Source organism: Heloderma suspectum, chromosome 1 (assembly GCF_057233095.1).
Source record: "Heloderma suspectum isolate Gila_16-S chromosome 1, 16-S_ref, whole genome shotgun sequence".
NCBI classification, from domain to species: Eukaryota; Metazoa; Chordata; class Lepidosauria; order Squamata; family Helodermatidae; genus Heloderma; species Heloderma suspectum.
The window spans coordinates 148,817,218-148,842,812 of record NC_139458.1 but is presented as its reverse complement, the minus strand read 5'-3'; the positions used below and the strand labels follow the sequence as shown (position 1 = coordinate 148,842,812).

Here is a 25,595-nt window from a genome sequence, read left to right as displayed (position 1 = left end):
GAAGTGGCATGGGTTTCGGGAACAGAAGCCCTTGGAGTTTAACTCCCAGCACAGCCAGCAGTGTTGAACCCCTGGACCCGCAATAGGCCTGGAGGCCATTGCGGGAGACAGCTTGGCAAGAATGTGGCTGCTGTCTGATCTGTCACCGAAGCCCGGCCTGGAAGGGGTCATAAACTGGAGCCAAAGGTCCTGGTCCTTTAGATCCCAGTGCATGGAAGGGTCGATGGTGGCCCTCTGTCCGAAGGCCTCATCATAGGCCAGCCAGGCGCTCCCTTCGTACTCAGTGTAGGCCTTGTATATTATATCCAGATATTTGGTGAGGACCCAACCCCTCTTGGGGAATTTCTGTTGAAGGATGCCAGCGTAAATTTAAAAAACCTGGTAACCAGTTTGCCCATGTGCGTGGTACTTTACGACCCTTACTCTGATCGGGTTCCTTATCATGGTTCCTATCCTTGTCATTGCAATCAGGCTCCCGAAAGAGCAGGGAAAAGACATCTATAAATTCCCCCTGCAAATTTTTTTCCCTAGTTGCAACGGTCAGGTGGAAGCCAATAGGGGAAGAAGTAGCACCAGTGGGCATGGCTCCCCTTATGAGGTTAGCGCATGGATCAGCCAGAGGCATCTGGGATGCTGGTAGGGGTGGCGGCGGGGGGGGGCAAGGGATCCTGAGCAAACCCCATGGGTCCTTGCCAAACACTGGCACAAGCGAAGTTAAGCAACTGGGACTGGAGTGGCGGCATGGGTGTAAGGGAGGAGTCTCCCATAGACACCAGCGAGGGGGGTGAGGCGCAGAGTCCCGCAGAAGTAGGGGAGTTGGCTAAATGTGCAGTTGTACTGTGAATTGTGACCTGAGACATGGGCTGAGGAGCACCAGTTGTGGGGCTGCCATGACTGAAGGCAGTGGAAGTGGGCAGAACGGCCAGCCCTGAGGGGTAAACCAAGGCATCCAACCCAGGGGTTGATACACCCCATGCCTGGCCAGGCGAATTGAGGTGCAAAGGCAGTCTCACCTGAACCCAATGTGGCCGTGGTCTGATCCCCAACTGGCAAAGCAGCTGGTGTCGCTTGGGTCACAGAAGATGAGAAAGCCGCAGGAGAGCGGAGCTCCTCTGGGGGCGGTGTGCTCTCGGTAAGAGCTGGCGCAGAGGATGTGGAAGCTTCAACGGCATCCAGACATGCTGAAATAGAAAGTAGTAACAAGCGTTGTGTCTGCTGTTGCGTTCTTTTGGGTTGGACTGCTGTGGTTTTCTTAGGCCTGGCTGGGGGAGGGGGAGGGATTCCTGAGGAATGCTCAGCCGCTTTCAGGCGAGCAAGGATTGACGCCAGTACTGGGCCTGCTTCCTCCTTGGACTCAGAGTCAGACCTAGGCTGTGGTCTCTTGGAGGGGGGACACGGGGCCCTACCCTTCTTCCCACCCTGGCCCTTCTTGGGGGGCATGATGTAGGGTAGGTGGGGCTTAGGAGTAGGCGCTTTGACACAAGGCGACCTGGGGCCTATTAGCAGGAGAACGAGAAGCAAGGACCAGGATCCCTGGTCCCAGTGCAACTCAAACCGCTACACAGGCCAGCCCTTGTAAGCACATAGGCCAGGGCCTAAACCCGCTGCAGCTGCAGCTGCAGGAGATCCCTTCGGCATGCTGAAGGGATCTGTGGGCTGGAGGCCTGGTGAGCGCTGACCAGAAACCGCCTCCCTCCCCCAGGCAAGGAAAAAGGGCCATGGGTGAATGGCCTGGGAGAGATTCCCCTTGGGAAGCAGAGAGGCGAGGGGTGCGTGCGCTGCTGGTGTGAGCGCCAGTGCCCCCGGAGGTGCGGCAAGAGAGGGCTGCAGCCACCAGCGACCAGCAAGGCAAGGGGGTCGGTGCGCCACTGACACGAGTGCCGGTGCCCCAGGAGGTGTGGTGAGAGCCAGCAGTAGAGGGACGCGGCCACCGGCGAGCAGCGAGGCGAGGGGCGTGTGCGCTGCTGACACGAGCACTGCTGTCCCCAGAGGCGCGGGAAGCATAGGCGGGAGAAGCAGAGATGGTAGCAGCAGGATGGGCATGCCGGCGGCACGCTGAGCAAGGCGGTTGGGAGTGACGAAGCAGATCTTCCTCGAGGAGGCAGGAGTCAGCCATCGCTTCCATGCAGTCTTTCCAGCTGCGTTGAGCCAGAGAGCTGAGATTGGGAGGGGGGCTGAGTTTAAGGCAACTCAGCCTGCCCATCCTTGCATGGTGGTGACACTGGGGTGCACCAGTGAGAGTCCCCTACATCCTCTCACCCCACCCGCCCACAATAGTCCCCCCCCTTTCAGCCAGACAAGCTTGCACCGGGGTTAGGGCACATCTATACACACATTTATTCAGGGGAGAGGGAGATTTTATTTATTTATTTATTTATTTATTTATTTATTTATTTCATTTCTATACCGCCCAATAGCCGAAGCTCTCTGGGCGATTCACAAAAATGATGATTTGAGTAGTGGTAGTTCCATGTTTGGGGGGGGATGGACAATGTGCTTCAGTGGGTCTCTCTCCTCTTCAAGGCACCACTGTCCATTCTCTTGTCCTCTTCCCCAATCTGCACAACTGCCCCGAGGGAGAGCACAAAGGATGTGGATGCTGGTGCAGTGAAGGACTGAATGTGAGAGAACAAACTGAGACATAATCCAGATAAAATGGAGATCCTGTTGGTCAGTAGACAGGCCAACCCAAAGTTGGGAGTGCAACTTGTTCTGTTTGGGGTAGCACTCCCTTTGAAGGAATGTGTACGCAGCTTCGGGGTGCTCCTGGATTCAGTACTGCTCCTGCATGGTCAGGTAGCGGCAGTGTGGCCCAGAGTGCCTTTGCTCAACTTCAGTTGTTGTGCCAGCTGTGCCTCTTCTTTGAGAAGATGGATCTGGCCACAGTGACCCATGCCTTAATAATCTCAAGTTTAGATTACTGTAATGTGCTCTACTTGGAGCTGACCTTGAAGATTATCCAGAAACTTCAGCTAGTGCAAAATGTAGTGGCCGGACTTTTGTCTGGTGTGTGTTTTACAGAACATATAACTCCAGTCTCGAAGCAGCTTCACTGGCTTCCAGTTTGCTTCTGAGCTCAATTCAAGGTGCGGGTTCTTACCTAGAAAGCCTGGGTCCAGGGAATCTGAAAGACCCCCTCCTGCCTGAAAGTTGCATCACAATCTGACGCCTGTTGCATGTCCCACCTCCTACAGAGATGAGGTTGTTTGGCAGCACTCATAACAGGGCCTTTTGTGTAGCAGCACCTCTAGGATGGAATGCCCTCCCCAGGGAGGTTAGGCTAGTCTTCTCTTTAGTGTCCTTCAGACAGCTGGTGAAGACAATATTGTTCCACCAAGCTTTTAACAGTGCATTCTGCTCATTATTTTTATCATTAATGCCAAGTTTTAAAATATGTTTTAGTGTTTATGTACTTTCATCAGTCTATTTTTATTGTACATCGCCTCAAGCACTCATTGGGTGGAAGGGGAATCCAAAACTATTCATCAGCATCAACAGATATTTGCATGGTGGGCAAAGGCAGCTAAACAGGCAGCAGCAGCAAGGGGGAGCAGCTCAGGAGACTCCAGAGAGGGGCAGTGCCCCCCCCCCGCATGGGCGTGAGCCTAGGGAGGTGTCCAGCAATGCCTTCTCCTGATGCCAGCCATGGGTCTGAGCATGTTCAGTAGCTACAGAATGTTGACAGTCAGCTGGAAAAGAAAAACAGAAAACAGTGTGTGGGGCTGGGGCGGGGGAGTAGTGGAAAGCCCTTTCTGAGCTTCTAATAGCTGATATTACCCTAGACTCTGGAGAGAGCATGGCTGGCTAGCTGGCAAATGGAAACTCTGCTAGAAGGTCATACTTGCTCCATTACCGTTCTGAATGCTTTTGTCTAAATGTCCCCATGATCTCTCCTTACCTTTTTTTACTTTACCTTCAAAAATTGGAGATGTCAAGGCCCTTAATGAGAGTTGATGCCCCCTGTAGCCCAAGAATTTACCTATTTTGAGCTTTGTGTCCTGTCAAGTGAATGATTTTGACATGTATGTGGCTCTTACTATGTTTAAGTAGAAGACAATGACTTGTGGTTGTGCAAACTGCCATCGATGATTTCTGCTCGTCAGAGTCTTTGCTTTGTAGCTGTCATGTGGTTGTTTTACACAGGGTTCTTCATTCCCCCACAGATTTCATGTCTTCAGTATAGCAGACATCCAGACAAATATCACCACCCCCGCCCCAATGATAACACCGCTCTGCTGATGACATGGACTAGAAGGTGTTGTTGTCAAGTAACAATGAGCTATTAAAGCTTCTATACCCCCATTCTAATGTGGAGGACGTTACAAATTTTTTCAAGTTTGTAACATTTTCCGTAGTTAGTTTTTCCCCGTCTTGTTATTAGGCAGACTTTATATTTCTGCATGCCATTTCCAATTTTCTCACTACCCCAGAGTTTACCACCCAGTGCGACAGATTGTTGGCATTAACCTTTATTGAGCTGAAATCTGTTTAGTAAAATCCTCTCTCAGCCTTAAATGAGATGCCTAAATAGAAATGACAGCCCCCACTAGAGTCTGTGGGTATGATGCAAAAAAGGACAACTCTCATTTGCTGCCAGTATCAGGGAAATTATTTCCACCTTTGCCGGACCTCTTGCTTGGGAATAACCACCCACCAATTAATCACTTTTCTTTTGCTGGTTTGATGGGGAGGTGGAAGAAATATATGTGAAGAGAAAACTAATTAACAAATAAGCTTCAGAAGATTTAATGCAATTTAACAAGCACAAAGATGTTATCAGTCAATATCGTAATTGCATCTTAAAAAGAACAAGGAGACAGACTGAAATAAGATAAAAATGAGAGTATTGTTTCAAAGCAGAACATAGAAACAGCCAATCCTACACTGCAGGTTAAAACAAGCTGCTTCAGCACCATGAGAGGGAAATAGATGGAGGTAGGAATTAGTGTCTGAATGTGCAACAGTACTTAAAAAGGGGCTCTGCTTCAGGCTGCAAAATATTTTGGGTTGGCACCAAATTTAGAGTGCAGATTTGGAAATATTTGTAACAAATCCCTAAGGATTTGGTAGCTGAGCCCTCTAGCCATGTAGTATCAAAAATTCTGGACCATTTAGATTGCTGCTATGTGATTCAGTTGGATGTGCCAGGTAAAGTTATGGCACTCCATAATATTGAGGTTCTTTGTATCCTATTGAATTCATTTCATTTCATTTACTATATTTGTATACTGACCCATAGCCAGAGCTCTCTGGGCAGTTCAGAAAAGTTTAAAACCATTGTAATACATTATATAAAATATAAAACCATTCATGTAGTGACATAGAACAAATAAGACGCACAACAACAACATATATCTAAATCAACCAGCCAGAGACAATCAAGAGACTCGTTGTATGCTGCCAAATGCCTGAGAGAAGAGGACCGTTTTAACCTGGTGCCGAAAAGATGGGCCTCGTCAGGGAGATTATTCCATAAATGGGGAGCCACCACCAAGAAGGCCCTCTCCCTTGTTGCCACCCTCCGAGCCTTCCTCCAACAAGAAGATGAGCCTAATGTACACTTTACAGCTGCTAAATGGAGAACACTGAAGCACTACATTGCTCTTTGTGGCACCAATTATCATTAGACAGAGCTGCTTGTGTTGATGGAGCTCACTGTTCTACAAGTTTCAACATCAGAAAGGAAAGGTTCACATGGAGGCATGACAAGGTTTGTCTGATTTGCATAGTGGGCCACCACTGCACATTAACACCTGACCATATGATGAATAATTATTCTTTCATAGCATTATATGAGCTCAGTCATTTATCCAACAGTAAGGTGAGGTCCGTGTTACTTTCCCATATGGTACCTGACAAGCTTCATCCATACAGATAACTATATTTTTCATAAAATACCAAATGCCCCCATCTCTTCCCTGAAAACAAACAAACAAAAAACTAGAGGTGTTTCCTTGATATTGATACAGAATACAGCTGTGTGTAGGTCTCTTCTGCTTAATGTCTATTTTCTTTCTTTCCCCTGTAGAATCTGACATTGCTGACTTTGATGGGAGGAGCTCCCTCCTCTACAGGTTCAACCAAAAATTGATGAGTACCTTCAAAGATGTTGTTTCCCTGAAGTTCAAGAGCATGCAGGGAGATGGGGTCCTGTTTCATGGAGAAGGGCAGCGTGGAGATTATATTACACTGGAGCTGCAGAATGGGAAGCTTTCTTTGCACATCAACCTGGGTATGTTCAAACATTTCAGTACATCTGGCACCAAGGTTGTTGCTGTTATTGTTTCCTTTTAGCTTGCAGTTAATAAAGGCGAGCTGATTAAAAAGATTGGGGAAAAGGTAGTACTATAGTGGCATGACTACATATATTCCATTTTGTTATTGTGCATTTGTATTTCTACTTTTTTTTTAATATGGTCCAGAAATCTGAGAGCCTCGTGTAGCGCAGAGTGGTAGGCGGCAGTATTGCAACTGGAACTAGGAGTGTATGAAACCCCACTTACCTGGCTCCGCCAGGTTCCGCAGGTGGGGGGAGGTGATCTGTTCCTCCCCCCCGGAATCCTGCCTGGCTGGCTCCACTCCGTGGCCAGGCCGCAGAGCCGCCGGCCGGGCCAACCCGCAGCAGGGGCCCCAGCCGCTGCCAGCCTGGTGCAGATGCAAATGGCATCCTGTGTAGGGGATGCCATTTGCGTCCCTACGCCAGCCCGTGATAGGCTACGTAAATATTTACGTAGCTTATCATGGGTTGATCTGAACCCAGAGCTTGTGCTGCACATGCTTTACATGATCTGTAACTAGGGATGTACAAAAATTCTGCCATGGATCTCGGGGAGGCCGAATGCCAGTGCATTTGGTCCCCAGAAATCGGTGGCAGAATGACCGGCCCCCCGCCCCCCCTTGGAATGAGACTTACCTTGGGCGGATCTTCCTGGCGGCGGCGGCTGCGGCAGCGGCTCCGGAGGCGGTTCGGCAGCTGCGGCTGCAGCGGCCGGTCTTCCGACCGGCTGCCGCTGCCATTTCCAGTTTAAAAAAAAAAAAACGTGATAGGCTACGTAAAGATTTACATAGCCTATCACGGCTAGGTTTTAAAAAAAAAACGTGATAGGCTACATAAATGTTTACGTAGCCTATCACGGCTGACTTTAAAAGAAATGCACGTACACAAATGGCGGCGGCCACAGCCACCGCCATTTGCGTTCCTTATTTTGGCACGTCTTAGTCTACGTAAACATTTACGTAGACTAAGACGGCGAAAAGAAGGGGAACGCAAATAGCGTAGATGCGCGTTTGTTTGGTTTTTAAGTCAACCATTTGTTTGTTTGGTTTTTAAGTCAACTGTGATAGGCTATGTAAACATTTACATAGCCTATCACGGCTGACTGCAGGGATGCAAACAGCGGTGGCTATGGCCGCTGCCATTTGTGTCCCTGCTAGCCAGCGGCCGGATGTCCGGCTGCTGGCGGAGCCGGCCGGCGGCTCTGCAGAATCGCTGCGGAGCACAGCCGGCCGGCCAGGGTTCTGGGATGGTGAAGGAATGGAGCGCCTCCCCCCCTGGGGAGGATTCTGGGGGGAGAGACGGAACCCCTTCCCCCCCAACCATAAACATAATCCATGAAAGGTAAGAACCTTTTGTACATCCCTATCTGTAACCTACACTTCTGAAGGTTCGGTAGTAAAGGATGCTAGTAAATATTAATGTTGTTGCCACTGATTTAGTTTTTAGGTGTGCTATTTTGTATAAAAGCTGTATTTTGGTATCTAATCATGTTCATGAAAATAATACGCATGCTATGTTAACTACATAGAACTAGCATTTGCAACTTACTTGCAACCATTTGGGCAATCAGTTATTTTTGATGTGGCCCAGTGTGTTGAACAAGTTATCACCAGTCTACGTGCTATATTTGTTAAGATAAAAAGATCTTGGACCTCAATGCTTTGTTCGATGGTTGTGTGTAGTTAGGATCCCATGCAAGTCAGTAAGATGTAATATCTGACATGCATGTTGATTCTTAAGCCTCTGATTCTACCAATGTCAATACTGTTTTCAGTGGGGTTTATTCCCCAATAAGTGTTAACTGGGCTGAAGTCTTGGAAGAACAAATTAGTTGTATGATTGAATTCTGAGAACCCTTTTTATTCAGTAGGACATAGAGCACAGCCCTAAGCAAGTTTACTCAAAAGTAAATTCCATGAGATTGAATCCTTAATATGCAGAATTAAGAATGCAGCCTCAAATGTACTTAACTTTGTGCTGGATTGTCCATGTACAGCACAATCCTATACATGTCACCTCAAAAGCAAGTCTTGTTGATTGCAATGGGGATGTACTCCCAGGTACGTGTACTCCCAGTAATCAGTACATATTGATTTCTGTAAACCAATAAAAATTAGCTTGTTATGCTATTAGTATGCCAGGAAATATGGTGCTTTTATTTAGGCTTTGTTAATTTCCCTTTCATGGATCACTGCCTTGTTGTGGCGAAGGGGCTTGCATAACTCAGTGAAGCCATAAGCTATGCCGTGCAGGGCCACCCAAGATGGACAGGTCATGGCAGAGAGTTCTGACAAAATGTGGTCCACTGGAGAAGGAAATGGCAACCCTCTCCAGTATTCTTGCCAAGAAAACCCCATGGAACATATCACAAGGCTAAAAGATATGACGCCGGAAGATGAGCCCCTCAGGTCGGAAGGTGTCCAATATACTACTGGGGAAGAGCAGAGGGTATTTCCAAGTAGCGCCAGAAAGAGTGAAGCGGCTGGGCCAAAGCCTAAAGGACAATCAGCTGTGGATGAGTCTGGTGGTGAAAAGAAAATCCGATGCTGTAAAGAACAATATTGTTTAGGAACCTGGAATGTCAGATCAATGAATCAAGGTAAAGTGGAGGTGGTCAAACATGAGATGGCAAGATTGAACATTGACATCTTGGGAATCAGCGAACTAAAATGGACAGGCATGGGCGAATTTAATTCAGGTGACCATCATATCTACTATTGTGGGCAAGAATCCCTTAGAAGAAATGGAGTAGCACTCATAGTCAACAAAAGGGTGGGAAAAGCAGTACTGGGGTACAATCTTAAAAATGATAGAATGATCTCAGTACGAATCCAAGGCAAACCATTCAACATCACAATAATTCAAGTCTATGCCCCAACCACTGATGCCGAAGAAGCTGAGGTTGATCAGTTCTATGAAGACCTCCAACACCTTCTAGAACTAACACCAAAAAAAGATGTCCTCTTCATCATAGGGGACTGGAATGCTAAAGTAGGAAGTCAAGAAATCACCGGTATACCAGGCAGGCATGGCCTTGGTGTACAAAATGAAGCAGGACAAAAGCTAATAGAGTTTTGCCAAGAGAACACGATGATCATAGCAAACACTCTTTTCCAACAGCACAAGAGACGACTCTACACATGGCCATCACCAGATGGTCAATATCGAAATCAGATTGGTTATGTCCTTTGCAGCCAAAGATGGAGAAGCTCCATACAGTCAGTCAAAACCAGACCTGGAGCTGACTGTGGCTCAGATCATGAGCTGCTTCTTGCAAAATTTTTGCTTAAATTGAAGAACGTCAGGAAAACCACTAAACCATTCAGGTATGACCTAAATCATATCCCTTATGAATATACAGTGGAGATGAGGAATAGATTTCACGGATTAGACCTGATAGACAGAGTGCCTGAGGAACTATGGACGGAGGTCCATAACATTGTTCAGGAGGCAGCAATGAAATCCATCCCAAAGAAAAAGAAATGCAAGAAAGCCAAGTGGCTGTCTGAGGAGGCTTTACAAGTAGCTGAGGAAAGAAGGGAAGCGAAAAGCAAGGGAGAAAGGGGAAGATATATCCAACTGAATGCAGAGTTCCAGAGAATAGCAAGGAGATACAAGAAGGCCTTCTTAAATGAACAATGCAAGGAAATCGAGGAAAACAACAGAATGGGAAGGACTAGAGATCTCTTCAAGAAAATTGGAGATCTCAAGGGAACGTTTTGTGCAAAGACGGGCATGATAAAGGACAAAGAAGGCAGGGATCTCACAGAAGGAGATGAGATTCAGAAGAGGTGGAAAGAATACACAGAAGAACTATACAGGAAAGATCTTAATGTCCTTGATAGCCATGATAGTAATGTCCTTGATAGCCATGATAGTGCGGTCACTGAACTTGAGCCAGACATCCTAGAGAGTGAAGTCAAGTGGGCCTTAGGAAGCATTACTAACAACAAAGCTAGCGGAGATGACAGTATTCCAGCTGAGCTATTTAAATTCCTAAAAGATGATGCTGTTAAAGTGCTGCACTCAATATGCCAACAAATTTGGAACACTCAGCAATGGCCGCAAGACTGGAAAAGGTCAGTTTACATTCCGATTCCAAAGAAGGGCAACGCCAAAGAGTGTTCAAACTACCGCACAATTGCGCTCATTTCACATGCCAGCAAGGTGATGCTCAAAATCCTACAAGCTAGGCTTCAGCAGTATGTGAACCGAGAACTACCGGAAGTACAAGCTGGGTTTCGATGAGGCAGAGGAACTAGAGATCAAATCGCCAACATTCGCTGCATCATGGAGAAAGCAAGAGAATTCCAGAAAAATGCCTATTTCTGCTTCATTGACTATGCTAAAGCCTTTGATTGTGTGGATCACAACAAACTGTGGCAAATACTTAAAGTGATGGGAGTAGCAGACCACCTTACCTGTCTCCTGAGAAACCTGTATGAGGGTCAAGAAGCAACAGTAAGAACCAGACATGGAACAACCGAGTGGTTCAAAACTGGGAAAGGAGTACGACAAGGCTGCATATTGTCGCCCTGCTTATTTAACTTATATGCAGAGTACATCATGAGAAATGCCGGGTTGGATGAATCAGAGGTCGGAATTAAGATTGCTGGGAGAATTATCAACAACCTCCGATATGCAGACGATACCACCCTAATGGCAGAAAGCGAAGAGGATCTCAAGAGCCTCTTGTTGAGGGTGAAAGAGGAGAGTGCAAAAGCTGGTTTGAAACTCAACATTAAAAAAACGAAGATCATGGCATCTGGCCCCATCACTTCCTGGCATATAGAAGGGGAAGAAATGGAAGCAGTGACAGATTTTACTTTCTTGGGCTCCAAGATCACCGCAGATGGTGACTGTAGCCCTGAAATTAAAAGACGCTTGCTCCTTGGGAGGAAAGCTATGGCAAACCTAGACAGCATAGTAAGAAGCAGAGACATCACCTTGCCAACAAAGGTCTATCTAATCAAAGCTATGGTTTTCCCAGTAGTAATGTATGGCTGTGAGAGCTGGTCTATAAGGAAGGCTGAGCACCGAAGAATTGATGCTTTCGAACTGTGGTGCTGGAGAAGACTCTTACGAGTCCCCTGGACTGCAAGGAGGTCAAATCAGTCAATCTTAAAGGAAATCAACCCTGAGTGCTCATTGGAAGGACAGATACTGAAGCTGAAGCTCAAATATTTTGGCCACCTAATGTGAAGAGAAAACTCTCTGGAAAAGACCCTGATGCTGGGAAAGACTGAAGGCAAAAAGAAAAGGGGACAGCAGAGGATGAGATGGCTAGATAGCATCACCGATGCAATGAATATGAACTTGAGCACGCTCCGGGAGAGTGCGCAGGACAGGAAGGCCTGGCATGCTATGGTCCATTGGGTCACGAAGAGTCGGACACGACTGAACGACTGAACAACAAATTTCAATTCTTGGAAATACAATTTAAACACCATTCATATTCAAAATAGCAGAAACACAGTGGAACTAGCATTTACTATTTCGTATAAGTATTGATCTTGGGCCAAGAGATGATATGTGCTGTGGGGTGATTGTGCTTTACACTTAAACCAGGGGGAGATTAGCTATTAAATACAGGCCAAGACTTGAAACAAAGAATATATGTTTTCTTACAAAATATAGAAGATTACCCAAATATATGACTCTTGTTACAGAATTGAGAAGATGGTTAAATTAACCCATTTCAGCTTGAAGTGCCAGCTAGGTATAACCAAACCATAGACAGAGAAAGTTGGAGGCAGGGAAGCTACAGGGAAGTTTCCAAATAAGGGAATGGGGAAGGTATTAGGGAACGGATGGGTGAGGTTGGTGGCCTAATGCAGTGGAGACACTCCAATGTAGTGACATGGGATTGGGCAGCCGAAGGGCTGAGTGGAGAGATGATAGGGGAAAACTAGAAAAGCAGAGAAAGATTGAAGCACTAAGATTTACGTATTCCAGAGGAAGAGGGAGATAAAAAAGGAGGGTTGAAATTCAGTGGATCTCAGTTCCAGTTTCAGGGGCTGGCCTTCTGTGCAATGGGGAGCTTGGGCTAGCAATGCTTTCTGAAACTTTCCACTCTCTAAGGCTTTTGCTTGACAGTTGGAGGGGAACCACAAGGCTACATGTTCCTTAGGAGCCCAGACGGAACTAACAGCAAATAACAGATATGGATGAAGGGAAGGAGATGGAAGAAGAGGATAGGCAATTAGCTAATTAATTAATTAATTAATTAAGCTAATCCTAATTAGCTTAAGGAGCGCCTTCTCCTATATGTCCCTGCTTGACTGCTAAGCATCTTTGGAGGCTTTTCTCTGGGTGCTGTTACCCACAAAGGTGCCATTGGTGCAACAAGTGGCTACTAGGGGGAGCGCCTTCTCTGTAGTGACTCCCCATGCCCTTCTGTGACATCCACCCCTCCTTTACCCAGGCTTTCCCCTATTATCCCTTCATACCTCGGATAATAAGCCTAAGGAGCGGGACGTCACTGCCAAATCAGCTGAACCCACTGACTCAGCTAACCTATTACCCAGTCACAATGAATGCCAAGTGTGTTGGATTTATCACTGTTACCGTTCCTTTTAATTTGGGAAGAGGGTGCTGGCTAATAGGTGCTCATGTATGAGGTAGCATAAACAAAAACCAAGCTGGCACATGGATTTAACTCAGTAAAATAGAATAAAAGTTTATTCTTTACAAGATGTCATTAATTAGCCTAAGCCTGCCTCACATCCCCTCTAAATCCTCCCTCCCCATCCAAGGTAGTGGTCTGTCCACTTCTCACCCTGTCTTTCCCCAGGCCAGAACTCACTAACTGACTAACTGAAAACCAAATCCTCCTGAAACATCACTCCCCCACCCCGGTAGAACTAAAACAGCCAATCGCACACAAGCCCGATCCAGCCCACAGTTAACCCCTTTCTACCTCTACATTCATTTCCTGAAAAATTAAATACCTTAATATTATTACAGTAAAACAGATTAGTGTAACAAGCAGGTGATTTAGTCATAGCTTCCCAGGGAGATCCACCTGGCATCTTCACTGTATAAATTTAGATGCCAGGTTAAGACCTTCCTTTTCCAGCAGACATTTAATGTTTAATCTGTTGCTTTGATTATTAATTTAAAGCTGAGTCTTTAATGTTTTCAATATTGTATTAGTTTTTGTTTTTATAGCATTATAATACTATAGTATTATAATACTGTATTTTTATAGTTGTTGTTTTTTTTTTCCTTTTCTTTTCTTGCTTAATTGTTCTTTTTATGATTTTAAACTGCCCTGACAGCATTTGCCAGTTGGGACAAGCAAACACATATATAATTAGGGTGCAATCCTATGGCTGCTAGTCAGTGACTAGACAGCCATAGGATTGGCCAGTTCCCTGAGAACCGACCTCCACCCCCTCCCATGCTGCCTTGTAGGCAGCACAGATTGGCCCTGTACTCCATGCTTGTAAGAGCAGTGTGGAGAAGGGAAAATGGGGTGTTCCTGAGGGAGGGCAGGGGAGGGGAAGTTGGAAGTGCCAGTACAACATTTCCTATGTGTCATCTGGCCACCACTTCCCGCACTCCGAAGTCCCGTGGCTAGACAGCTGAAACTGGCTGTCTAGCTGTGAAAGCAGGGCAGGGGGAGTGAGGAGGAGATTCACTCCTCACCACTCCTCCCACCCTGCACTGGATAGGCAGTTGCCCCTGCGGTCGGAGATGAACGTCGATCCACATAGGATTGCTCCCTAAATAGTTGTAACTCCAGCTTTAACTCAGGTTCTGCACACTTCCTGCTTTAAAACCTTAGTTGAGGTGAGGGTGGGATTATCCATAAACAAATGTGGTCAAAGAGAATCTAGTGTATTGGGCAAGAGTTCCAAAGGTATAGGAATGGTATTTTGTCATGGGTATGTTCTATGCACACACTGAGGTGTAGGTTCTATCCTTAATGGCTGTGAACAACTGCTAATGGCTGTACTGGTGGTGGTGGTGCATTATAAATGGACCATTTTTCCCCAGGCTCTGGACTGGTTCAAAATGTGAGTTGCTCAATTTGAATAGTGAGTCAGCAATCAGAAAGATCCCCTTCATGGATCACTGCCTTGTTGTAGTGAAGGGGCTTGCGTAACTCAGTTATGCATAAGCTATGCCGTGCAGGACCACCCAAGACGGACAGGTCATGGTGGAGAGTTCTGACAAAATGTGGTCCACTGGAGAAGGAAATGGCAACCCTCTCCAGTATTCTTGCCAAGAAAACCCCATGGAACGTATCACAAGGCTAAAAGATATGACGCCAGAAGACAAGCCCCTCAGGTCAGAAGGTGTCCAATATACTACTGGGGAAGAGCAGAGGGTATTTCCAAGCAGTGCCAGAAAGAGTGAAGTGGCTGGGACAAAGCCGAAAGGACACTCAGCTGTGGATGTGTCTGGTGGTGAAAAGAAAGTCTGATGCTGTAAAGAACACTATTGTTTAGGAACTGGAATGTCAGATCAATGAATCAAGGTAAGCTGGAGGTGGTCAAACATGAGATGGCAAGATTGAACATGGACATCTTGGGAATCAGCCAACTAAAATGGTTAAGCATGGGCGAATTTAATTCAGGTGACCATTATATCTACTACTGTGGGCAAGAATCCCTTAGAAGAAATGGAGTAGCACTCATAGTCAACAAAAGGGTGGGAAAAGCAGTCCTGGGGTACAATCTCAAAAACAATAGAATGATCTCAGTACGAATCGAAGGCAAACCATTCAACATCACAGTAATTCCAGTCTATGCCCGAACCACTGAGGCCAAAGAAGCTGAGGTTGATGGGTTCTATGAAAACCTACAACACCTTCTAGAACTAACACCAAAAAAAGATGTCCTTTTCATCATAGGGGATTGGAATGCCAAAGTAGGAAGTCAAGAAATAAACAGGATAACAGGCAAGCATGGCCTTGGTGTACAAAATGAAGCAGGACAAAGGCTAATAGAGTTTTGCCAAGAGAACACGCTGATCATAGCAAACACTCTTTTCCAACAGCACAAGAGGCGATTCTACACATGGACATCACCAGATGGTCAATATTGAAATCAGATTGATGATGTCCTTTGCAGCCAAAGATGGAGAAGCTCTATACAGTCAGTAAAAACAAGACCTGGAGCTGACTGTGGCTCAGATCATGAGCTTCTTGTTGCAAAATTTCGGCTTAAATTGAAGAATATAGGGAAAACCACTAACCCATTCAGGTATGACCTAAATCATATCCCTTATGAATATACAGTGGAGGTGAGGAATAGATTTCAGGGATTAGACCTGATAGACAGAGTGCCTGAGGAACTATGGATGATGGTCCGTAACATTGTTCAGGAGGCAGCAACGAAATCCATTCCAAAGAAAAAGAAATGCAAGAAAGCCAAGTGGCTGTCTGAGGAGGCTTTACAAGTAGCTGAGGAAAGAAGGGAAGTGAAAAGCAAGGGAGAAAGGGGAAGATATATCCAACTGAATGCAGAGTTCCAGAGAATAGCAAGGAGAGACAAGAAGGCCTTCTTAAATGAACAATGCAAAGAAATCAAGGAAAACAATAGAATGGGAAAGACTAGAGATCTTTTCAAGAAAATCAGAGATCTCAAGGGAACGTTTTGTGCAAAGATGGGCATAATAAAGGACAAAGAAGGCAGGGATCTCACAGAAGCAGATGAGATTAAGAAGAGGTGGAAAGAATACACAGAACTATACAGGAAAGATCTGAATGTCCCTGATAGCCATGAGAGTGCGGTCACTGAACTTGAGCTGGACATCCTAGAGAATGAAGTCAAGTGGGCCTTAGGAAGCATTACTAACAACAAAGCTAGCGGAGATGACAGTATTCCAGCTGAGCTATTTAAAATCCTAAAAGATGATGCTGTTAAAGTGCTGCACTCAATATGCCAACAAATTTGGAACACTCAGCAGTGGCCACAAGACTGGAAAAGGTCAGTTTACATTCCAATTCCAAAGAAGGGCAATGCCAAAGAGTGTTCAAACTACCGTACAATTGCGCTCATTTCACATGCCAGCAAGGTGATGCTCAAAATCCTACAAGCTAGGCTTCAGCAGTATGTGAACCGAGAACTACTGGAAGTACAAACTGGGTTTCGAAGAGGCAGAAGAACTAGAGATCAAATTGCCAACATTCGCTGGTTCATGGAGAAAGCAAGAGAATTCCAGAAAAACGTCTATTTCTGCTTCATTGACTATGCTAAAGCCTTTGATTGTATGGATCACAACAAACTGTGGCAAATTCTTAAAGTGATGGGAGTAGCAGACCACCTTACCTGTCTCCTGAGAAACCTGTACGAGGGTCAAGAAGCAACAGTAAGAACCAGACATGGAACAACCGATTGGTTCGAAATTGGGAAAGCAGTATGACAAGGCTGCATATTGTCGCCCTGCTTATTTAACTTATATGCAGAGTACATCATGAGAAACGCCGGGTTGGATGAATCACAGGTCGGAATTAAGATTGCTGGGAGAATTATCAACAACCTCCGATATGCAGACGATACCACCCTAATGGCAGAAAGTGAAGAGGATCTAAAGAGCCTCTTGTTGAGGGTGAAAGAGGAGAGTGCAAAAGCTGGTTTAAACTCAACATTAAAAAAACGAAGATCATGGCATCTGGCCCCATCACTTCCTGGCATATAGAAGGGGAAGAAATGGAAGCAGTGACAGATTTTACTTTCTTGGGCTCCAAGATCACCGCAGATGGTGACTGTAGCCATGAAATTAAAAGATGCTTGCTCCTTGGGAGGAAAGCTGTGGCACACCTAGACAGCATAGTAAGAAGCAGAGGCATCTCCTTGCCAACAAAGGTCCGTCTAATCAAAGCTATGGTTTTCCCAGTAGTAATGTATGGCTGTGAGAGCTGGACTGTAAGGAAGGCTGAGCGCCGAAGAATTGATGCTTTCGAACTGTGGTGCTGGAGAAGACTCTTACAAGTCCCTTGGACTGCAAGGAGGTCAAATCAGTCCATCCTAAAGGAAATAAACACTGAGTGATTGTTGGAAGGACAGATACTGAAGCTGAAGCTCAAATATTTTGGCCACCGAATACGAAGAGAAAACTCCCTGGAAAAGACCCTGATGCTGGGAAAGATTGAAGGCAAAAGGAGAAGGGGTCGGCAGAGGATGAGATCGTGAGATAGCATCACCGATGCAATGAATATGAACTTGAGCACGCTCCGGGAGAGAGCGGAGGACAGGAAGGCCTGGCGTGTTATGGTCCGTGGGGTCACGAAGAGTCGGACATGACTTAACGACTGAACAACAACAACAAATCAGAAAGATACTTTCAAGTTCTAGAGTCCTCATTCCTCGCATGCTAGGGGACTGCCCTTGATGAAATTAAGTAGGTTATTGGTTAGCAAGTGCAAATAGTGGCTCTCATGCCCTGGCTGATCAGAAGCCCTTGCTTACCCAGCCTTCTGGGACAAATTGGGGATTTTATAGTCAATGTATGTGAGGTATCCCTCCAAAATATCAGGGCAAGTCGACTTCTCAGTAACTCACACAACACCAGATAAGTTTTGTGGTTCATGTGGATTTGGACAGTTTCACCTTGCTCTGGCCTTGCCTTTAAAGCATTCTAGAGTTTTCTGTGCCCATCTCATTTGGCTAACAAGGTGCTGTCATATAATTTCCTCAGCCTGGGATGACCTCAGTTGACCAATACCAGTCTAGGGAAGAGGTGGAGTGAAAGGCATGAGGTGGTAGGTGGCAGGAAGGCTTTTAGGCTTTGTTGTGCTCACAGTGACATCATTAAGAACATGACAGGCCTTGGTCTGGAATGAGACCAAACTGATAATGGATGTGGCAAACATTCTTAAATGAATCCATTTCCACTGGTGTCATTCCGAATGGCATAGTGATTGATCTGCCTGCCACCAGTTCTCATCTGTGACAATGGCTTGCTCCAACCCCCTGAGTTGTAACATTTATTTACTTTATTTTATGTCCCACCTCTCCACTAAAAAAAAGTGCTCAACTTGAGCAGCCTTAGGATACATGTGTACTGATTTTTTTGCTAAAATGTCAAAGGCAGCACACCTACCTTCTAACTAATCTCTACAGGTTACACGGAAGCCAATGTTAGCCCTACTCTCCCACTTCTGTAATGCAGTTGGAGGCCAAGACAGGGCCAGAATAGGTTTTGCAGTTCAAGTGAGGGAATTGGCAGTATTCAGCTTGATTCTCTTTGTATAAAACCTTCTTTCCCTTCTGGATATTATAGCATGGCCCTAATTGGTGGTTCAGTTTGTTTGCTCATCTAGAGATACATATTCATTAAATAATCTAAGAGTCAGGGTTAAGATACTCTTATTTATTCTCATTAATTAACTACAGATTATTCTGTTAAGAGTGAAATAGTTAACCAACTAAAATCACTAACTGTTATATTGCTTTTGTTCCTTGCCCTTTAAGGCATACCAGTTCAAAACAATTCAGTTGTGATGTCTGCTACAGCTTTCTCTCATCACCCTCCACCCCCTCCTCTCTCTCTCTCTCTTTCTCTCTCTCTCTCTCTCTGGTTAGAAAATGATTCTTTTCTCAGATGATCATTTTAGGGCTGTGGTGTATCCCAGCCCATCTGTCCACTTCAAGGATTCATTTCACAGCTGTTGCAGATCGCCTCCCTGCTATGTCATCTCTGTCCAGGCAGAAAACAGGTCCTTGATTCCCTGTAACTGAACCCTCGCCTTTGGGTGAGATGTGTTAGCTATGTCTGCTACATTCAGCTATTGGTGCACAGTCAAGCAAAAAAGAAGAAAGACCAGAATACAAGTCTGCAGTATACAGTATGTTCATTCATGTGAAGCAAAAAGGCAGCATCAAGGAGGAAAAAAAGTGAAAAGGGGGGAAAGTCTTCCAGTTTCCTACATAGTTTTGAGTGGTGGGTGTTTCTTTCCTTTTGGAGTGTATGCAATTCTTCATTAGCATCAGATAAGGAGAAGATCATCTCTTCTGACTAAAACCTAAAATTCAGTATCACGTGACAATTCCTGACCTCTTGTACTTCAGAAATAAAGGATTTTCTCTTCTACGGTGGTTTCCTCATCATAGGTAATATAACCTCATTTGGTAAGCATTATTAGTATTCTCTTATATAGAATTTCCTTAATCAGACATCACTGTTGAACTGTTAGAACCTGGACAGAAGTGATCTAAAAACATCAGAATCTTCAAATGCACTTCACAGTGATGTCACTCACGGAGAGAGAGAGAGAGAGAGAGAGAGAGAAGGAGAGAGATTCATCTATGTATATAAACAGATGAACTTCAAAAATGACAGAATGAATATTGGGCAGATGGCAAGTAGGAGGAAGATTGTGGGTGGCAAAAGAGCATTAAACAGATTGGCAATAAGGCATGGCATGAACCAAGGTTGTGTTCACTTAAGAGAAGGATTTTGAAATAAATTAGCATTCTCATAAGGCTTTTACCCTATCAGCAGACACATATCTTACACAGGAGCAAGAATTATAGGATAGGTCATAAGTCATAACAGATTAATAATATTACGTGGTCTGTATTTTCAGATGAGTGAATTATGCTTGATACCAGTGGAGGCTGGTGGCTCTGATTTTGGTGGGGCTGTGAATCCACTCTGGGTGTCAGTCAGAACCAGCCAGAACTCTAACGGAGCTACCAAGGTGGTGAACCTATTTTTGAGAATAGAGCTCAGCACCTTGGACAGCTCCTTTAGAGTTCTAGCTGGTTCTGACTGAAACCCAGAATGGCTTCATAGCCCCACTGAAATCGGAGCCATCAGCTTCCACTGCTTGACACATCTACAAGACCGGTGATTCATAAAGCCAAATGCATCCCACCAGCCACTCCTACTTCTTCAGATTATCAGGGAAACAAAACCAGGAGGCTTATCAAGCCTTGGTGGGCCACCAGCATGGTTAATTTGGCTGCATTTAGCTTGGCAGGTCACAAACTTTGAAATTCTGCTATGAGGCCTTTTTCTATAAATCAGATTAAGGGTGCTTTGTATGGTCCTGCATGTAGAGAGGAAGGTCTGCAGATGGGGGAGGTAGTCTTCCAATGGAAGCCTCCTCATTTCAATGGTGGAAAGCCCCACTGCCATCACTCCTCTGCCACTGTATCCAAAGCCCTCCTGTTTCCCAAACACACTCTGGATATGGCTTTGTTATTTTTAGGGGTACACTGATCTCTAACATTTTGGTTTCTCTCCATTTCTAATTTTCCTCATCTTAAATTCACTTTACGAACTTCAAGATTTTTTTTTTAAGTTAGCATAGACGTTCATACACATTATGCATTTCTCCAATTAATGCATTTTATGCAGTTTTGCCTAATATAATGAATTTTTGAACATTGTTTTCACTAGTGTACACACTTTGTGTGTACATTTTCCTAATATATAAAAAAGTCAGCCTTGTGGCCAACAAAAAGTAAAAAAGGAAGAAGAAAAGTTGTCCCCTACCTTCTGCCCTGGTCAGTGTGATAGGGAACATATGTAGCCCCCTCCCTGAGAAATTTCACTAGTCTTCTCTTATTGCTTGCCATCAAATTCTTCAGAGGTTTCACTTAAGTAGGATCCTTATGGTTGGACTTGAAATTTTCACATCAAGCAAAATGCTGTGGCAAATATAATGGGATAGTTCTGAATGGGCCTCCTCTTGAATTACCAAAGCATAGTAATAGAAAATGACAACAAGACCTTGATTTGAGAGACGGTAAGTACAAAATAGCAGCTATTCCATCTTGATGAAAATGGTGACCCAGTAAGCGGCTACTATGAAAAAGGCCAATTCCATGTTGGACATAATTAGAAGTGGAATCAAAAATAAATGCTAAATATCTGCCAATATTGACAATAACTGCAAATATCATGATACCATTATGTATGGTGTGACTGCACTTGGAATACTGTGTCCAGAAGGTCACCACACCTCCAAAAGGATATTATAGACCTGGAAAAGGTGCAGAAATGGACAATCAAAATGATCAAGAGTCTGGAGCAATGCCCCTATGAGGAAAAGTTACAACATCCGAGTCATTTATAAAGAAAAAAAAAACTGAGTAAGAGAAGGCACAACAATTATGCATAGTGTGCTGAAAGTAGATATAAGAGAGAAATTTTTCTCCCTCTCTCTCCCATAATACTATAACCCAAGGTCATCCCATGAAACTGATTGGTGGGAAATTCTGGACAGATAAAAAGTACTTCATCATACAGCAAATAGTTAAACTATGGAATTTGCTACCATAAAATCTAGTGAAGGCCATCAATCTGGATGGCTTTAAAAGGGGATTTGACAAATTCATGGAAGATAAAACTATCAGTGAGTACTAATGATAGATATATATTACCTCCAGTATCAGAAGCAGTATACCTCTCACTATTTGTTAGGGAACAACAGCAGGAGAGGGTTATTGCACTCATATCCTGATTCTGGGCTTCCCATAGGCATCTGGTTGGCCACTGTGGGAATAGAATGTTGGACTATATAGGGGTTAGTTCTGATCCTGTATGACTCTTCTTATGTTCATAACAACATAGAGAAGAAGCGCAGAATCCATTTTTAGAAGCTGAAGAGTGAAGACTACAGCTGTGCATCATCCTAGGGATGTCAGAGAATTCCGCCATGGATCAAAATCCGTGACGGAACGAAGCCCCCCGCCCCCCCACGAAAGGCGTGCGAAACGGGACACCTACCTGCTGCCGTTCGCGCTGCTTTGCAAATGGTGGCCGCAGCCACCATTTGCTTCTTCACTATAGCCATGATAGGCTACGTAAATACTTACGTAGCCTATCACAGCTAATGCAGGGAAGCTATTTGCGTCCCTGCGGAAGCCATGATAGTAGGGATGTCAGAGAATTTCGCCATGAATCTCAGGGAGGCCGAATGCCAGCACATTCAACCCCCCGAAATCAGTGGCGAAATGGTCTGCCCCCCCGGCCCCCCCTGGACGGGACTTACCTTGTGCAAATGTCCCTGGTGGCGGCGGCTCCGGTGGCGGTTCGGCGGCGGCAACTGCGGCGGCCAGTCTTCCGACCGGCTGCCACCGCCGCCATTTCCAAGTAAAATCAAACAAACAAACAAACAAACGTGATAGGCGATGTAAACATTTACGTAGCCTATCACGGCTAGATTTTTAAAAAATACTGTGATAGGCTACGTAAATGTTTACTTAGCCTATCACGGCTGAGTGGGAAAAAAAAACCCGCACGTACGCAAATGGCAGCGCCCATGGGCACCGCCATTTGTGTTCCTTATTTTGGCACGTGTAGTCTACGTAAACATTTACGTAGACTACGGCGAAAATAAGGGGAACGCAAATAGCGTGGCGTCTATGCTATTTGCATTCCCCTTATTTTCGCCGTAGTCTACGTAAATGTTTACGTAGACTACACGTGTCAAAATAAGGAACGCAAATGGCAGCACCCATGGGCGCCGCCATTTGCGTACGCGCGTTTTTTTTTCTTCACTCAGCCGTGATAGGCTACGTAAACATTTACGTAGCCTATCACGGCTGACTGCAGGGAAGCAAACGGCGGCGGCTATGGCTGCCGCCATTTGCGTTCCCGGCCGGCCGGGATTCACGGCGGGAGGGATGGGGCGCCTCCCCCCCAGCCAGAATTTCGGGGGGAGGGAAGGAGCGCCTCCCCCCCACCGCGAAGCAAATTTCGTCAAAGGTAAGGGACTTTCGTACATCTCTACATAGGCTGTGTAAGTATTTACGTAGCCTATCACGGCAAAAAAAAAAAAGGAACGCAAATGGCGGCGGCTACGGCGGCCACCATTTGCGTTCCCTTTTTTTTGGCCGTGATGGGCTACATAAATATTTACGTAGCCTATCATGGCCAAAAAAAAAAGGGAAAGCAAATGGCAACCGCCATAGCCACCGCCATTTGTGTTCACTGTTTTTTGTGTTTTTTTGCCATGATAGGCTACGTAAATATTTACATAGCCTATCATGGCAAAATACAGGGACACAAATGGCAGTAGCTATGGCAGCCACCATTTGCATCCCTGTGCAGGCTGCCCAGTGGCCGGATGGCAGCTCCGCGGAGTCGCCACAGGGTGGAGCCTACTGGGGAGAATTTCGGGGGGAGGGATGGAGTGCCTCCTCCCCACCACAAATGTCACTCTTTGAAAAGGTAAGTGACTTTCGTACATCCCTACATTATCCACCAATCTAGGGAACAGCACTTCTGAAATACAACAGAAAATAATAAGTGGCTTTGAGTCTTTTAGGGGAAAGGCATCTAAGAAAGAATAATGATAATGATAATAATAGTTTTATGTTCTATGTTACATTTATATCCAAGGATCCCAAGTTGGTGTACATGATCTTCATCTCTATTATACCTTCACAACAACCCTGTGAGGTAGATTAGGCTGAGAGTCAGTGACTGGGCCAAAGTCACCCAGTGAACTTCATGGCTCGGGGGGGGGGGAGAACTGGGTCTCCCAAGTCCCAGTCCAACACATTGTGAGGGATAGGTCTAAGCGCCTTTAGATGTCTGTAGGGATGGTGGAGAATTCGGCCACAGACTCCATTGAGGCCAGATTCTTAGAATCCAGCCCCCTGGAGTCTGTGGTGGAACGGACTGCTCCCCGCCGCCACCCCTCAAAGCCCAGTTGGTACGGACCCTACCTGGTGTCATCTGTCCACTGCCGTCCATCCCGTCCATCCCGTCCGTTGCCGCCTGTCTGCAGACGGGACACAAATGGCGTCTGGCGTAGCAGATGCCATTTGCATCCCTGTCTTTGGCCGTGATAGACTATGTAAATCTTTACGTAGCCTATCATGGCAAAGAGCAGGGATGCAAATATAGGGGTGTACAAAACCCCACTTACCTGGCTCCACTGGGGTCCACAGGTGGGGGGAGGTGATCCGTTCCTTCCCCCCGGAATCCTCGACGGGGGGGAGGCGATCTGTTCCTCCATCCCGGAATCCTGCCTGGCCAGCTCTGCTCCGCGGCCAGTCCGCGGAGCCGCCAGCTGGGCTAATCCGCAGCAGAGCCTCCAGCCGCTGCCGGGCTGCTGCGGCCACAAATGCCATCGTGCCATTTGCTTCCTTATGCTAGCCCATGATTTGTTGTTTTTGTTCAGTTGTTAAGTCGTGTCCGACTCTTCGTGACCCCATGGACCATGGCACGCCAGGCCTTCCTGTCCTTAGCCCATGATAGGCTACGTAAATATATGATAGGCTACGTAAATAGCGTTGCCCTTATTTTCGCCATAGTCTACGTAAATCTTTACGTAGACTACCTGGGCCCAAATAAGGAAAGCAAATGGCGGCGCCCATGGGCGCTGCCATTTGCGTACGCGCTTTTTTTTTTTCTTCAAAGTCACCCGTGATAGGCTACGTAACGATTTACATAGCCTATCACGGCTGACTTTGGAAATCTAGCCGTGATAGGCTATGTTAATCGTTACGTAGCCTATCACATGTTGTTTTTTTTTTTACTTTATTTTGTAATGGCGGCGGCGGTGGCAGCCGGTCGGAAGACCGGCTGCCGCCTCTGCCCCTGCCGAACCGCTGCCAAACCGCTGCCGGGACCCGCCGCCGAGAGGGACATTTGCAGGAGGTAAGTCCCATCCCGGGGGGGTGGCGGGGGGGTGGCAGATAATTTCACCGCCAATTTCAGGGGGCCAAATGCGTTGGCATTCGGCCTCCCCGAGTTGCATGGAGAAATTCTCAGAAATTCTCCGCCATCCCTAAAAATCTTTACATAGTCTATCATGGCCAAAGGCAGGGACGCAAAAGGCGTAGCGGACACTATTTGCATCCCTGCTCTTTGCCGTGATAGGCTACATAAAGATTTACATAGCCTATCATGGCCAAAGGCAGGGACGCAAATTGCGTCCGCTACGCCGGACGCCACTTGCGTCCACAGACTGGCCACGGCCGGAAGTCCTACAGTGGCTGGAGCCAGCTGGCAGCTCCATGGAATCCCCATGGAGCAGAGCCAGGTGGGAGGATTCTGGGGGGAGGACCGGATCACCTCCCCCCACTTGCAGTTCTCCCCATGGACCCCAAGAAAGGGGATCTGTACATTCCTAGATGTCTGACAGCTCAGATTCTGATCAGAGTTGGAGCAGCAGCTAGATCAGAGGCCAGGGGAGGGATACTTCCCATGCTGGAGGAGACCAACAGATGGCCCAGACTGAGTCCCTGCCCCTCCCCACCATGAGAATGCAAGTTTCCAGGGAGGAGGAAGAGGTGCATGCCTTGATAAACACTAGGGCACAATGCGAAGCGAAGTGGGAAAAGTTAGAGGCAGGCTTCAGGCACTCTGCCTGGATAGCCACTCTTGGAAGCCAATGTAGGAG

General features: G+C 46.1%; 1 protein-coding gene across 1 annotated transcript in view; it reads left to right on the top strand.

The window, feature by feature from the left end:
• CNTNAP5 (contactin associated protein family member 5) overlaps positions 1-25,595 on the top strand; it is a 664,045-nt gene that overhangs the window by 305,321 nt on the left and 333,129 nt on the right. The window contains exon 5 of the mRNA XM_084806776.1: positions 6,029-6,232. Within this exon, the coding sequence (XP_084662902.1) occupies positions 6,029-6,232 (204 nt within the window). The remainder of the gene's footprint in view (positions 1-6,028; positions 6,233-25,595) is intronic.